The sequence below is a fragment of the Sparus aurata genome, chromosome 24, assembly GCF_900880675.1.
Source record: "Sparus aurata chromosome 24, fSpaAur1.1, whole genome shotgun sequence".
NCBI lineage: Eukaryota > Metazoa > Chordata > Actinopteri > Spariformes > Sparidae > Sparus > Sparus aurata.
Window position 1 is genome coordinate 9,804,815 of NC_044210.1, and position 12,676 is coordinate 9,817,490.

General features: G+C 42.4%; 2 protein-coding genes across 3 annotated transcripts; both read left to right on the top strand.

Moving 5' to 3' along the window:
* The first annotated feature begins 117 nt into the window (after positions 1-117).
* On the top strand, positions 118-5,505 carry poglut1 (protein O-glucosyltransferase 1). Its single transcript, XM_030410256.1, has 11 exons — positions 118-252; positions 871-961; positions 1,089-1,232; positions 1,587-1,722; positions 1,828-1,949; positions 2,143-2,202; positions 2,370-2,469; positions 2,672-2,730; positions 2,821-2,988; positions 3,547-3,603; positions 3,685-5,505. Exons 1-11 carry the CDS (start codon positions 180-182, stop codon positions 3,839-3,841), a joined length of 1,167 nt encoding a protein of 388 aa, XP_030266116.1. The 5' UTR covers positions 118-179; the 3' UTR covers positions 3,842-5,505.
* Positions 5,506-5,690: 185 nt separating this feature from the next.
* Positions 5,691-11,963, top strand: timmdc1 (translocase of inner mitochondrial membrane domain containing 1). Of its 2 annotated transcripts, none has more exons than XM_030409484.1 (8): positions 5,691-5,798; positions 6,937-7,283; positions 8,175-8,340; positions 8,475-8,563; positions 8,678-8,745; positions 9,453-9,531; positions 10,990-11,100; positions 11,188-11,963. In XM_030409484.1, exons 2-8 carry the CDS (start codon positions 6,958-6,960, stop codon positions 11,336-11,338), a joined length of 990 nt encoding a protein of 329 aa, XP_030265344.1. In that variant the 5' UTR covers positions 5,691-5,798; positions 6,937-6,957; the 3' UTR covers positions 11,339-11,963. The 2 variants fall into 2 exon arrangements, with proteins under 2 accessions (XP_030265344.1, XP_030265343.1); XM_030409483.1 differs by having other exon boundaries at positions 5,729-5,913.
* Positions 11,964-12,676: the final 713 nt, after the last annotated feature.

Sequence of the window (12,676 nt, forward strand, 5' to 3'; positions counted from 1 at the left end):
TAGATTTTGCGGGGAATATCCCTTTAATGCCAATTTGGGCTAATCTTCTAAATGTTACGGTATACTAACCTATAAATGAATATCGTGCTGCGCATTACCGTAACGGTCGCCTTCAGCCAGAAGTAGCAGATCACAGATCTCCTCTTTCTCTCAGACAAAGCTGGAGGATAGAGAGAAAAATGGAGCGATTTTGTCCGTGGAGGTTTTTAATACTGCTGCAAGTGTGGTATTTATGTCTGGTCTCCGCGTCAGGTAAGATGTTTTGAAACAAATACAACAAATGAAACCATTTTCAAAGTGTCAGTAAGACTTCGCCGCGTTTCGCGTCGCTGCAGCTCCTTGAGGTAACTTTTGGTGCAGGAGTCATTCATCACTTCACGAGCTCCGCTAGCTAGCCAAGGGGCTAACCCTACAAAGCTTACAGTGCTAACTTAAAGGTTTATAAGAATAGCGGTTGAAAGTTAGCACTGTAGCTCACAGCAACATCGTAATATACAGCTTAAAAACTGTCCAAATAGTTAAATTCGTTGAGGCTGGGTGCGGTTTTGGAAACAGGTTTGTTAAAAGGCTAAGTTAGCACTGACAGATGTTCTTGGAGTGACGCCACAAGTGGTTCGGCGTATTTCTATTATGGAGTTATTCATCATAGAGTGTAGTTTATGCTGCGTTTATAACTTTAAAGTCATGACATGTTAACAAAAGGCATTCTCTGTAATGTGCAGGACGCTTAAGGTCCTTGCTGAGCCGGTGGTCTTGTTTAGGGGCTGCAGATCCTGACCCTGTGTTTACAGTGGATGCATCAGTCTCATGATGCCATTGGGCGATTGTATCCTGTGAATCTGTTCTGACACTATTTTCCATCACTTGTAGGGAATCAGTGGAAGACATTTAAAGACCAGATTTCGGATGCTGTTAAAAGCTACACCCCATGCAACGCTGCAAACTGCAGCTGCCATCTGAGGTGAATGTGGGATGCAAATGTGCTTTGTTTTTTGTGTCATACCCTTAAGATAAATAGTTACTGCTGCATTAACGACAGTGAAGGTTTGACTCATTTTTCTCTCTGGCGCTCCTCGTTTCTACCTCAGTGTCCTACAACATGACTTGCAGCCATTCAGAGGGAAAATCTCCGAAGATGTCATGGCAGCGACTCTGGAAAGAGGAGTGGGCACCCATTACCAGATCATTGGACACAAGTTGTACAGGGAGCACAACTGTATGTTTCCCGCCAGGTAAGGAGAAAGTTCTACATGTTTTTATTACAAATTTACTCCCAAAACAGACTGAAAACGAGTGTCCCCTCTTCTCATTCCCTTTCCTCGCCACCTCTTCTTGCGTCCTAAAATACTTGATGAGAGAGGAGTCGATGCAACAGGCAAATAAAATGTTACGAGGTGCTGACCTCTCATTTGATCATCTTTAAATAACTAAAACAATTTATGAATGCAGAGAAACACATTTGTAGAGTCCTGTTACTGTCATGGTTTGTATATCCCAGCTGTGTGTCACGGCTGCTAATGAAGACTTCGGCAAATCATTCACACGTGCATCCTCGCTCATAGTCTTGATCTATTTCCTGTTTTCAGGTGCAGCGGGGTGGAGCATTTCATCCTGGAGGTGATCGACAGGTTACCTGACTTGGAGATGGTTGTAAATGTCAGGGATTACCCTCAAGTCCCCACCTGGGTGCAGCCGACGCTGCCTGTCTTCTCTTTCAGTAAGGTCAGACTCTAGTCATGAGTTTTACACGCGCTTGAAAAACCTACGTAGATGTTTATTAAATACACTAAAAGGGTTTGGGGGCTTTTGTGTGTTTAATTCGAGCAGACGGCAGACTACCAGGACATCATGTACCCTGCATGGACGTTTTGGGAGGGTGGGCCTGCTGTGTGGCCGATATACCCCACTGGACTGGGACGATGGGATTTGATGAGGGATGACCTTAAAAAGTAAGTTCACGTCAAAGATCCACGAGTGTGTGTTTACTGTTGCTGAAATTATAAACCTAAAGTAGAACTTGTAGAAACAAATGAAACATCCTGCACTTAACACATTCCATCTTCTCACATGTGACTCTTTCTTCTCCGATAAATTGAATATATCTTAATCTCAGTGACTTGTCCATAAAATGTGTTGTGGCAGGTCTGCAGCACAGTGGCCGTGGAAGAAGAAGGAGTCCAGAGGATTCTTTAGAGGCTCCAGGTCAGTCGCGTGTAATGGCCATCTTCTTGTTGCTGACAAGAATGTCAAACTGTGCCACATATTCCATCTGCAAACCTAAATTTATCTCAATCTGTCACTCGGACATCCTTTTTTATATTTAATTTCTGAGCTGCTTTCTCTCACTCTCCCCTGTGTTTCTTTGACAGAACCAGTCCAGAGCGCGACCCTCTGATTGTTCTGTCAAGAGAAGCTCCAGACCTAGTGGATGCAGAGTACACAAAGAACCAGGCCTGGAAGTCTGAGAGGGTTGGTCGCACTGAAACTACGGCAGAATGATATTACGATATTATCACACCGTGCCTTGTATTTTACCCTGCCTTCTGTAATGATTGGTTGAGGTTCATAGCCTCAGTACAGGTTGGAACACACCAGCACGACTATCAGTTACATCTGTCTGACTCCCTTTTTTGATTTCTCACCAGCCTGTGTTTTTTACTTCCTGTTTAAGGACACACTAGGGAGACCCCCGGCTAAAGAAATTCCACTTGTCAATCACTGCAAGTACAAGTAAGCTAAATTTGGATCAACAACAAAATGATAAACCCCTCATTTTGGAGCAGTTTTACCGCTCACTCCTCACCCTTTATATCATTGCAGATATTTATTCAACTTCCGCGGTGTGGCTGCCAGTTTCCGCTTCAAACACCTCTTTCTCTGCGGCTCCCTGGTGTTTCACGTGGGCGATGAGTGGCAGGAGTTTTTTTACCCTCAGCTCAAGCCCTGGGTGCACTACATCCCAGTCAAGCAGGATCTCTCTGATGTCAGGTAACACAGCAGGTTTCTAATTTTACTGATTAGGTTTACCTCTGAAGGATTCACACAAATTGCCATCAGAATATTTGGCAATGAATTCAAGAATCCGAATCTAAGAGTACAGATGTCAGTGAGCCCAGCCCGCAGTAAATTAGATTTGTCTGTCAAAGAACAAGATCCCTTCTGTTCACGCTTGCGCCAAAGCCACCAGACTCCATTTCAAGTCATTCGATTCTCAGTTTTGACCTGTTTTTACTCATTAAGATTCAAAGCCAGTTTCCTCTGTCGCTGGTGAGTCAGCAGGGATGAATCAGACGTAGCAGCTATTTTTATGGATTCCTGTTCACTCGTCCCATATTTTGTGGCTCTAAATAGGAACTTGGTGCCAGTTTTCTTTCATTTTACTTACCTTTTAACACAATTTTGCTGTTTAAAGCCTTTAAAAGGGTCACAAATCCTTAGTAAATATCGTCCCTGCTGTAGGAGACCTCAAATGTTCCAAAATGCATAATAATCTTCTTTGTATGTATTCTAAATGTTTGTACGTCTTCACATGTCATGTTTCCTCAGAGAACTACTACAGTTTGTCAAAGAGAATGACGCCATTGCACAGGAGATTGCCACAAGGTAATGGATCGTATCATCATGAGATTGAATTTAATATGCAAAGTGCAAGTTTTGCTGACTTTCAGTTTCCCGTCCACAAAGGGGTAATGAATTCATCCTCAACCACCTGCGGATGCAAGATGTTTCCTGCTACTGGGAGAGACTCCTCACCGAGTTTAGCCGCCTTCTCACCTACAAACCCAAACTAAAGAACAACTACAACCAGATTGTTCACAAAGCCAGCAAGACGGAGCTATAGGAGACTCTGCAAGACCAGGGGCCTCATTTATAAATCAAAAATAATATTTGCTGTATGTTCATTTCCTCATTTGTACATACGCAAACATGTAGTTTTATAAATGAGGTTCCAGGGCGGCTGTAGTGAAGGTAAAGTCCAGATAATGAATGTAATCACTGCACAACAACATATGATTTCCTCACAAGCAACATTGAACAGTGTGTCTTACAGGACTTACAGGGCACGTAGCTTCTCTTTGTTTTTTGTTTTTTTAGTTTAGTGTGTTGACTGTGAATGCTGCCACACCTTCGGGTGCCACTAGGTGTCAATTCTTCGTCTCTTTCCAGTTCATGTAATTTGTATGCCTTAAAAAATAGCTCATTTTTTAATGGCTTCTATCTAAACTCACCAGCAAAGTATTCTCCACGCGATTTGCTGCGTATTTAGACGTTTAATGAATAACCCTGATGATGTCATAGCGATGTCAGGGTTGCATCTGTTTCGGCTTGGAGACTAAACAGTTCTATCAGAAAGGGTGTGGAGCTTGAAGGAAATGGCAGGAAGTCATCCATTTACCAAGTTGCTTTGTGGGAAGTGTAGGATCCAGTGTTTTCAAAGGACTAAAAGTCAAGATATTTTAGACTCTGGTACTTTAATTTTGACCGTTTTTTTTTTTTTGTTTTTTTTTGGATCTGTCTCTTATGAGTCCACCAACTTTTCTGAAGTGGCACACTAAAAAGCCGGTCCTTCTTGGATTTTATTTTAATGTTTTCAATTTCTGAACAACCTGAGACCGAGTGTTCAGCTCACTGCCTTGCTCAAGAGAATTGAACCTCTGACCTTTTTTAATTTACTGCAGACCTTCCAACAAAATCAGAAGACAGTATTGCACAACCATAAATACTTGAATCAAGGCACAGCAGAGCATGATGTTAAATTTCAAAAGCTGCTTAAATATCCATTTAAAGGTTCTAACAATAATAATTACACGTGCAGATGCCATAAAATAACATTTTTAATACATAAAGGGACATTTACTTGGCTGATGGTTAATATTTAGTAAATGCAATGTGTTGATGGCGAAAAAGTGCCATCGGAGTATCATTAATATTGAATTTAATAAGTAGGTTCACACTTAAAAAGGCCATCAGCTTTGCAACACTGCCCTCTACTGGGCAGCTGAACTAACTCCAGCAGACCTTAACCATATGTCATTACAACAACATGTCTGTGATACTGCCACAATTTAAATAACACAAAAAACATTATTCACAGTCAACATTTAATTTCACAGTCAACATTTAATTCCACACTAAGTGCCAACACAAAGCAATAATCACTTTAGAGTAATTAGTTTTACTTTTATGTGTGGAGTTTCCAAGAAACACTCATGTTAGTTGTTTTTACTTTTTGATAATAATGATGATGATGATAATGATGATGTATAGTTGTTACAGGACAATGTTGAATATGTTGTAGTATTCACATTAGACTGTAAACAAGCCGATTCTCACTGATGTGTGTTTTTTACAGTGTTGTTAAGAGCTGTGGTAAAGACGGTCCGTTAGTATGGTGATTTGACCAAAAAGCTGTGATCATGTGCCTCATCAACGTTTGACATCCAGGTTGTTGTCGCAGCTTGTGCAGCATTTTTTTCTAATGCCAATAAAACAGTTCTTAAATCATCTTGGAGTTGAGTTTTTCCTCTGGGATTTCTTTGTCTGAGCTTTTTTGTACAACTTATAATCCGTAATAAGCCAAAAAACTAAGAATATATCTGCACATTATTGTTAGATAACTAATAATACTGATGAGATATGATTATTTCTCTCTGGCAAAGCTCAACCGTGCACATGCAGTGTAGGCTCGGTCCTCCACCGACAGGCGGCGCTGTTTTCTCCACGCTCTGGCCGAGGTCAAAGGTCAGAACCCCGTTAGGCAACCAGAAAGTCACCGCTGAGAAACAGGCAGGAAAGGGGTAATAATGTAAAACAGAAATATTGACTATGAATACAGTTGATATGTATTTACAAAAGTTGTAGCGCTTTTTTAATGAAACTGTTCACTGATGACGAATTCAGCTCCGCGCGCTGGTAAGCTGCCTTTTCCCTGTGATATGACCGGCTAATAGATAGCATGCTAAGTGTTAATGCTAATGCTCCCATCGTCGGACAGACACATGATACACACTTTGTCCTGTTGTTTACTGTCAGCTAAAGTATGTAGACGGACCACTGCATTTCAAGCCATAATCTGACGTTTCATTAGCAAATACAATGTGGAGAAATTAGGTGTATTTGTCACGGACACTTAAACTTGGTGAGAGTTTAGCTTAGCTTAATTTAGCTCATTAACCTTTACACTGGACTGACACAGGTGTACTGCATCCACCTGATTGAGGAGAAGTCAGCAGGTGAACTGACGCAGTGCAGGACACCTTTTGAAGACATTAGCACGGCTACAGGAGACTTATTAATTATGTATTAATCTTAATAAATGTGTTTTATAAGATGACACTGGTATAAGTTAAAAGAGCCCAAATAAAACAATGCTAGCACGATAAGCTAGCTTGGCTTGCATGAATAAAACATCAATGTTATGTATGTTGATGAGTATCACAATAACACTCAGTCAATATAATGTCAGTTATTAGCTTGGCACTACATTAATCATAAACTCGTAAGGACATACATCAGGATATCTTCAAATATTAATGAAACTTGATTGAAATCCTTAAATAGTTAGTCGTCAATCATTTATAACAGTCTTCGTATCAGTGTTTCAAATAACAAATTAATAAGGAGTAAGTGACCTTGTGTATTTATCTCTGATCCTGGACCAGCCATCACACCCTGCTCTGAGGACCTGAGGGTCCCAGCAGTGAATCGAAAGCTCAATGGTGCATTTTAAAGCCAAGACAGAAATCTTTTTCCAGAGCGTCTGCTTGTGTGCCCAGTGTGTTTTGATAGGACTGCACCATTTAACAGCTGCTGAGCTGGACAGTCTATGTAGCCCTGCCAGGATTTCATTTGCCTTAAGGCTATTTATTTTGAGGACAGAGCTTCAGTCGAGGCAGTGAGTGCAACATCCCAACCCATGGCCATGTGTTTCTACAGCCTAATGCCAGTTGAAGCGTGATGCATCCAGAGCAGCCCAGAACGGGCCTCGCCCTGCAGAGACGTCAGGCGGACTCAGCCCCTCGGGGCGTGTTGAGCACCGGCCTACTGCAGGGCCTCATCCAGAGCGTCAGGCCTCCTTCCTTCTGCTTCGTGCTCCCCAGGGTCCATGCAGCTGATGTGGCTGCTGCCCAGCCTGCACAGATGCCCTCCTCTTCCTCCTCCTCCTCCTCCACCAGTCCTGCTCCTGAGCCCATCCTCTCTCCCAGCACCATGCCAAGCAACTTGGGCAGGCCAGAATTCCCAGACACAGGATGGGACCGCATCAAGGACCTCTTTGAGAAAGAGTTGGTATTTCTCTACCTTTTTGACTTTCCACCTTTTTCTCTCTATTTTTTATGCTAAATCGAATACTGTTTAGAAACCAGTAGTTTATTCTCCTTTTCTGCACCTGTTTTGTTTGATGTAGGGCTGCTTTTTATGCGGCAGATGTGGACAATGTCAAACCCAGAGCTGTAACAATTAGTTTGGCAACAGTAAATGTACTGCTCACTGTTTTGTCACCGTTTGATGGGCAGATTTTTATTTTTACTTTAAGTTATGCCTTCCCGCAACCCAACTGTCACATAGTTAGGCACGTGGCATTTATTTTCCATTTGTGACATTTTATTGACCATATGATTAATCTATGTTCTATTCCTCAAGTGCTAGTAAAAAGTAGTAAATGAGATGGCAATGAGGTATTAAGTTGTTTTAAACAAATAGCAGAAGCTTATTTCTAGATTTTCCTTTTCAAAGGTCATGCAGGGAGCAACCGTTGTTGATAGAGAGATACCTCAGTAGACCAGAACACAGCCCAGTCTTGTTGTCTTGTGAGTCTCACCTCTTCTGAAAATGCAATAAGTGATGTCAGAACTCATGATGTGCACAGGAGTAAATAAACTGGGTCAGAGAAAAACTACAAGGTACAGCTATTAAAGTGCAAGACTCGAGCCTCGAAAGTATTGAAGGAAAAAATGTCATAATGTACTTCTGTACCATGATGTAGTTATGTCTCTACTTTTGGCATATACACAAATATAGTAGTGAACAGGTAAATATGCTTGTGAATCAAACCTGTTGGCTAATATGTGTTCAACTATAAATAACAACATCTGAATATCTGAACACAAGTTCTTCTGGGTTTAAAGCCAGGGGGGAGTTGAATTTCTAAAGAAAGCATCTTTGTCTCCCTGTAGTGTGACACAGAGGTACCCAGAGGAGCTGACCAATGTGATAAAGAGCGGCATTGTTGCTGCAGTCGCAGGCATGATCTACGGAGGCATGCCAGCCGCTCGCCACGCTAGGCAGAGGTACATCCACATCAGCCAGGCGGAAATGTATACCAGCCGAGCGGATGCAGTGGTGAGTGGGTGAATGGCAGATAATGGACTTTGTACTGTATGAGTGTTCTTGTGCCATTGATCCTGTTGTTGAGGATTTGGAGTAGATTTGTGACAGTAAGATATGATCGATAATGTCCTCTGTGTCTGCATCAGCGCTCGGCCCATAATGCAGCAATCCGCGGTTTCGTGAGGTATGGATGGAGGTGGAGCTGGAGAGTGGCTGCTTTTGTCGCTTTGTTCAAGTAAGCAAACTAATGTAGAAAATGTGCCATGAAGGTATTTAACTTACCGTGAAAATTAGATCCGTTTGTTTCGGTCTAACTGCATTCCCCTCGTGTGTTACCTTTCCTCTCTAGTTCTGTCAGCACAGGGCTCTCTGTGTACCGAGACAAGTATGTCCTCAGCCATTACGCTGCAGCTGGAGGTGAGTCACATGGTCTTCAGTGGGGCCTGATCAAACATATTTTTTAAACCTTTATTTATCCAGGGAAAGCCGACTGAGCCTGCTCGCTGTGTCACAACAAGGCTTCACATTCATACATTTCAACACATTTCCATCTGTCCTACACAAAGTCAACAACAGGTTCAAAGCAGAATAGCAAAGCATTGTATATGTGAAAGTGTTGCTTCTGACCTTTTTTTAATGTGGATGATTATGTCAACATTGACACCAAATGATCCCTGTAATATTTATCTTGAGCAAAAAAGTCACATTTTCCCCCGCAGCACCACATAACTTGTCTCACTTAGCAGTTAAGGACATGAACCACAACAAACCCAGTTCATGTCAGGCCGAGATGCATATCATTCCCCCCATCTCTCTCCCCCCTACATTTCATGCCATCTCTTTGCTGCAGCTGTCTAAATAAAGGCCTGGAAATGCCTATAGAAATTGATTTGGAAAAAAAAATTTACTCCCGGAGTTTACTGTCCAGAAAATGTGAGTTTATATTGTGCAGAACTGATGATTGTGTTTTTGGTACTGACAGTCATAGTGGAGGTTTTACAATCCTCATTTAACCAGATGACAAATGGTTTTAACACATACAGCACACAAGCCAGCACAGTGAGTAATGAATAATGATGATAAAAGTCTCTGGTGTTTGTCGGTCTGTCTGTCCATGTGAACAGCTGTGACTGGAGGCCTTTTTCGACTGAACCTGGGCCTGCGAGGGCTGGTGGCGGGGTCAATCATCGGCGCAGTACTGGGGTAAGTTTGGCCTCTTTTCCCACAAGTGTTTATTCACATCAGTTCCTCACCCTGACAGTCCAACACATCAACTTTTTACACCAACTAACGTGAATCTCATCAGTAACATCCACATACACTGCTGTTTTTTCCCCCCTTTTTTTATACATGCATATTCGCTCGTGTGTGTGTGTGTGTGTGTGTGTGTTTCTGTCTGTGTCCGTGTCCATGTTCATGCCTGTGTGCTTGAGAGCAGTGAGCACTCTGGCAGCCAGCTGCGCTCCTCCCAGCAACCCTCTGTCGCCCAGCTGAATCCCCTCCCACCCCCACACCCACCTCTGTTGACGGTGCCAGAGGGACTCATGTGCACTGCAGAGGGCCATGTTTTGGGTACTAGAGCAAGGAGACAGGCCAAGGCAGCAGCTGCCGCCCTCCATTTTGACCATCTCTGTTATTCCAGCCTCTCATCTCCATCTACCATGGTCTGATCTGGACTTATGCTTCCCTCCTCTCTCTCCTCAACCCTCTCGTCTCTCTCTGTCCCACTTTTCTCTCGTTCCCCTGGCCACTTTCAGCCGAGTGCACAGAGCCAAGAGCACATTTGAATTTGATCATATAATGGAGATTGAGTGAGAGGTGTTTGATGGTGTAACAGACTGGAGGGGCTGGTTTGGATTGTCTCTGTGTTGGCTCAGCCTTGGTCTGTTCTCGTGTTGGCTCCCTACTGGCATTTCCTCCTCCTCCTCCTCCTCACCCTCTCTCTGTCTGCCTGAGGGACCAGCCACCTGGAGCATTTGATGTGTGCAAACAGCCCCTGCCCCAGCTATGCAAGGTGCAGTCGGGGTAGAGGGGGACGAAATGAAAGCAGGCAGCTAATCGGAAAGTACATCACGCTCCAGATCTCACCCCGGAATCGGCCTCTCGTCTGGGCACGTGGCGGAGGTGCAACTGGAAGTTTTAAGAGGGAGCGAGAGGGGCATGAATTTTGTAGGAGACAGCTGGGAGAAAATTGGACACTAATTTGTTACAATGGTGCAAAATAACAAACAGCTTGGAATGTTTCTGCAATTAAAGTTTGACAGATCCTGAGTGTGACAGCTAGGTTTATTCCAAAACAGGTTATGACATCGAGGAACTCCCAATGCCTCAGGAACATTACAAACCCAGTTTCTCCAGTGTTGACGTGTCTGGAAGGTATTAATGTATCATACTTAACCTTTTCATTTTTGATGCACGTACAAAAGGTGATTTTTTTTATTTTATTTTATTTTTTTTTTTATGTGGTCTAATGTTAAGGCCGTTAGGAAGCTATGCAGCAACATTAGCTCTACATTAGTACCCTGATATTCTCACCCTACCATGTTTAGATGAAGCAAAATATGGAAAATATGGACATTTTGTTTTACTCCAAAAAGCGATCTAACATCCTCCTAAATATGTTTGTAATATTTCTAATGAAATAAACTAACTTGTCCTCAGGATTCCCACGGGGGCTTTGATCATCAGCATGCAGTCTCTGACAGGAGAAGCTGTCGGAGAGAAGAGGAGGAGAGAGCGCAGGGAACTCTATGAGCTCAGACTTGCAGAATGGTAATGAGATGTACTAAAAAAAAATGACATGTAGGATCAAGCTGACATCTTATTCACCAGTCAATCTCCTTTCTGTCACGACCTCAGGACGGCTCGCCTGCAGCTGACGGATGAGTTGATTGGAGATCTGAACGTGAACTCTCAGCCGGAGGAACTCCAGAAGGACATACAGAGGATCCAAGAACTGCTCAGTTTACCAAAGAATGAGGATGTCACTCAGGACTCAAGCAGCCAATGACAGAAGCTGCCTTACTGCCTGATATGTGTCGGTTGTTGGAGGTGGGACTTCACACAGCTGGGAGGATAAATGGGTCACATCTTCTTTGCTTAGACTCCACACATCTTCTCTAAGTGTATGAAAACTGCTCCCCATAAGAATTTAAAGACATTGTTGTACCTCTGCAACTACTTTTAAGGTGCCCATGAGTTGGAAAGCTACAATGGGGATTTGTCTGTGTCTGTACGCATATCTTTGTGAGGAACTGTGTGCGTGTGTGTGTGTGTGTGTGTGTGTGTGTGTGTGTGTGTGTGTGTGTGTGTGAGAGAAAGAGGTTGGTTGCGACGAAGAAAAAAAGTCTCTTCTAAATAAAGAAGTATTTCCCATATAACCATAATTTCTTTACAAAACCATGAAAGTTCAGTAGCTCATTACCCAGACAGACCTGACCTCACCTTTCTTCAGTATGTTATTTTAATACCTACTGATGCTCGCTAATTAGGTTCCGTACACCTTAATTCTAACAAATGTTGCTTCTTTTCTGCTACAAAAAGGCTTCTGTCGTCCTCATGTCTGTAATGTATAGTGTGCTTTTGACTGTGCCTCTCGGGCTTTTCAACAACTAGGTCAAACATAGCCTTGGTCCCTGGTGTAAACAAGATGTGACACAGCAGCAGCTGGGCCCCAAGATGCAGCAGTGACTGCTGACATGCTGATGGACAGCCAATAGAGATAGATATGAGAAACACTTAGGCTCCAGAGCACAGCTTGGTCAGTGACAATAACTTCAGGTAAACTGAAAAGGGCAGTATGTAGTTTTGGAGAAATTTAAACTCTGTATTCCGATATTTACAATATTAATGAGGTAATAATACAAACTCAAATGTTTTTTCTTTCCATAACTCAACAAAGATACAAATAAATACTTTTAATTGTACTCATTTCTGTCCTTGTGACAGCTGAATCCAAAAGAGGATTACCTTGTTGAGCAGGCAAATTTGGTTGTTGAAGGAGGAAAATTACAGAAATAAATGCAGATAATTAAAAAATGAGTACAATTATATAAAACTAAAAGAAGAAGGAATACAAAATGGAAACTATAAGCACATTTAAAGACAAAATTACAGGTGAATGTAGATGGGAAAGGATGACTACTGTCAGAGAATTAACATTTACAAATGGACTCTCAGGTCCCTCTATTGGTGGCGCTGTGGAACAACACATGGACCCTGAATAAAAAGGTACATTCAGTTGTATGTATACATGATACCATGATCTGTTACTTATAGACACGCCCCTTTTTCAACAAAATAACTCAATTTATCTTTATTTCACACAGGTTTTAGATTAGGTATTCAT

Bases quoted from the DNA above. Each gene is read 5' to 3' on its own strand.
- timmdc1 (XM_030409484.1), top strand. From the start codon at position 6,958: ATGCATCCAGAGCAGCCCAGAACGGGCCTCGCCCTGCAGAGACGTCAG. The intron at 7,284-8,174 runs GTTGGTATTTCT...GTCTCCCTGTAG, and splicing joins AAGGACCTCTTTGAGAAAGA to TGTGACACAGAGGTACCCAG. The intron at 11,101-11,187 runs GTAATGAGATGT...TCACGACCTCAG, and splicing joins GAGCTCAGACTTGCAGAATG to GACGGCTCGCCTGCAGCTGA.
- poglut1 (XM_030410256.1), top strand. From the start codon at position 180: ATGGAGCGATTTTGTCCGTGGAGGTTTTTAATACTGCTGCAAGTGTGG. The intron at 1,723-1,827 runs GTCAGACTCTAG...TAATTCGAGCAG, and splicing joins CTGTCTTCTCTTTCAGTAAG to ACGGCAGACTACCAGGACAT. The intron at 2,470-2,671 runs GTTGGTCGCACT...TTCCTGTTTAAG, and splicing joins AGGCCTGGAAGTCTGAGAGG to GACACACTAGGGAGACCCCC.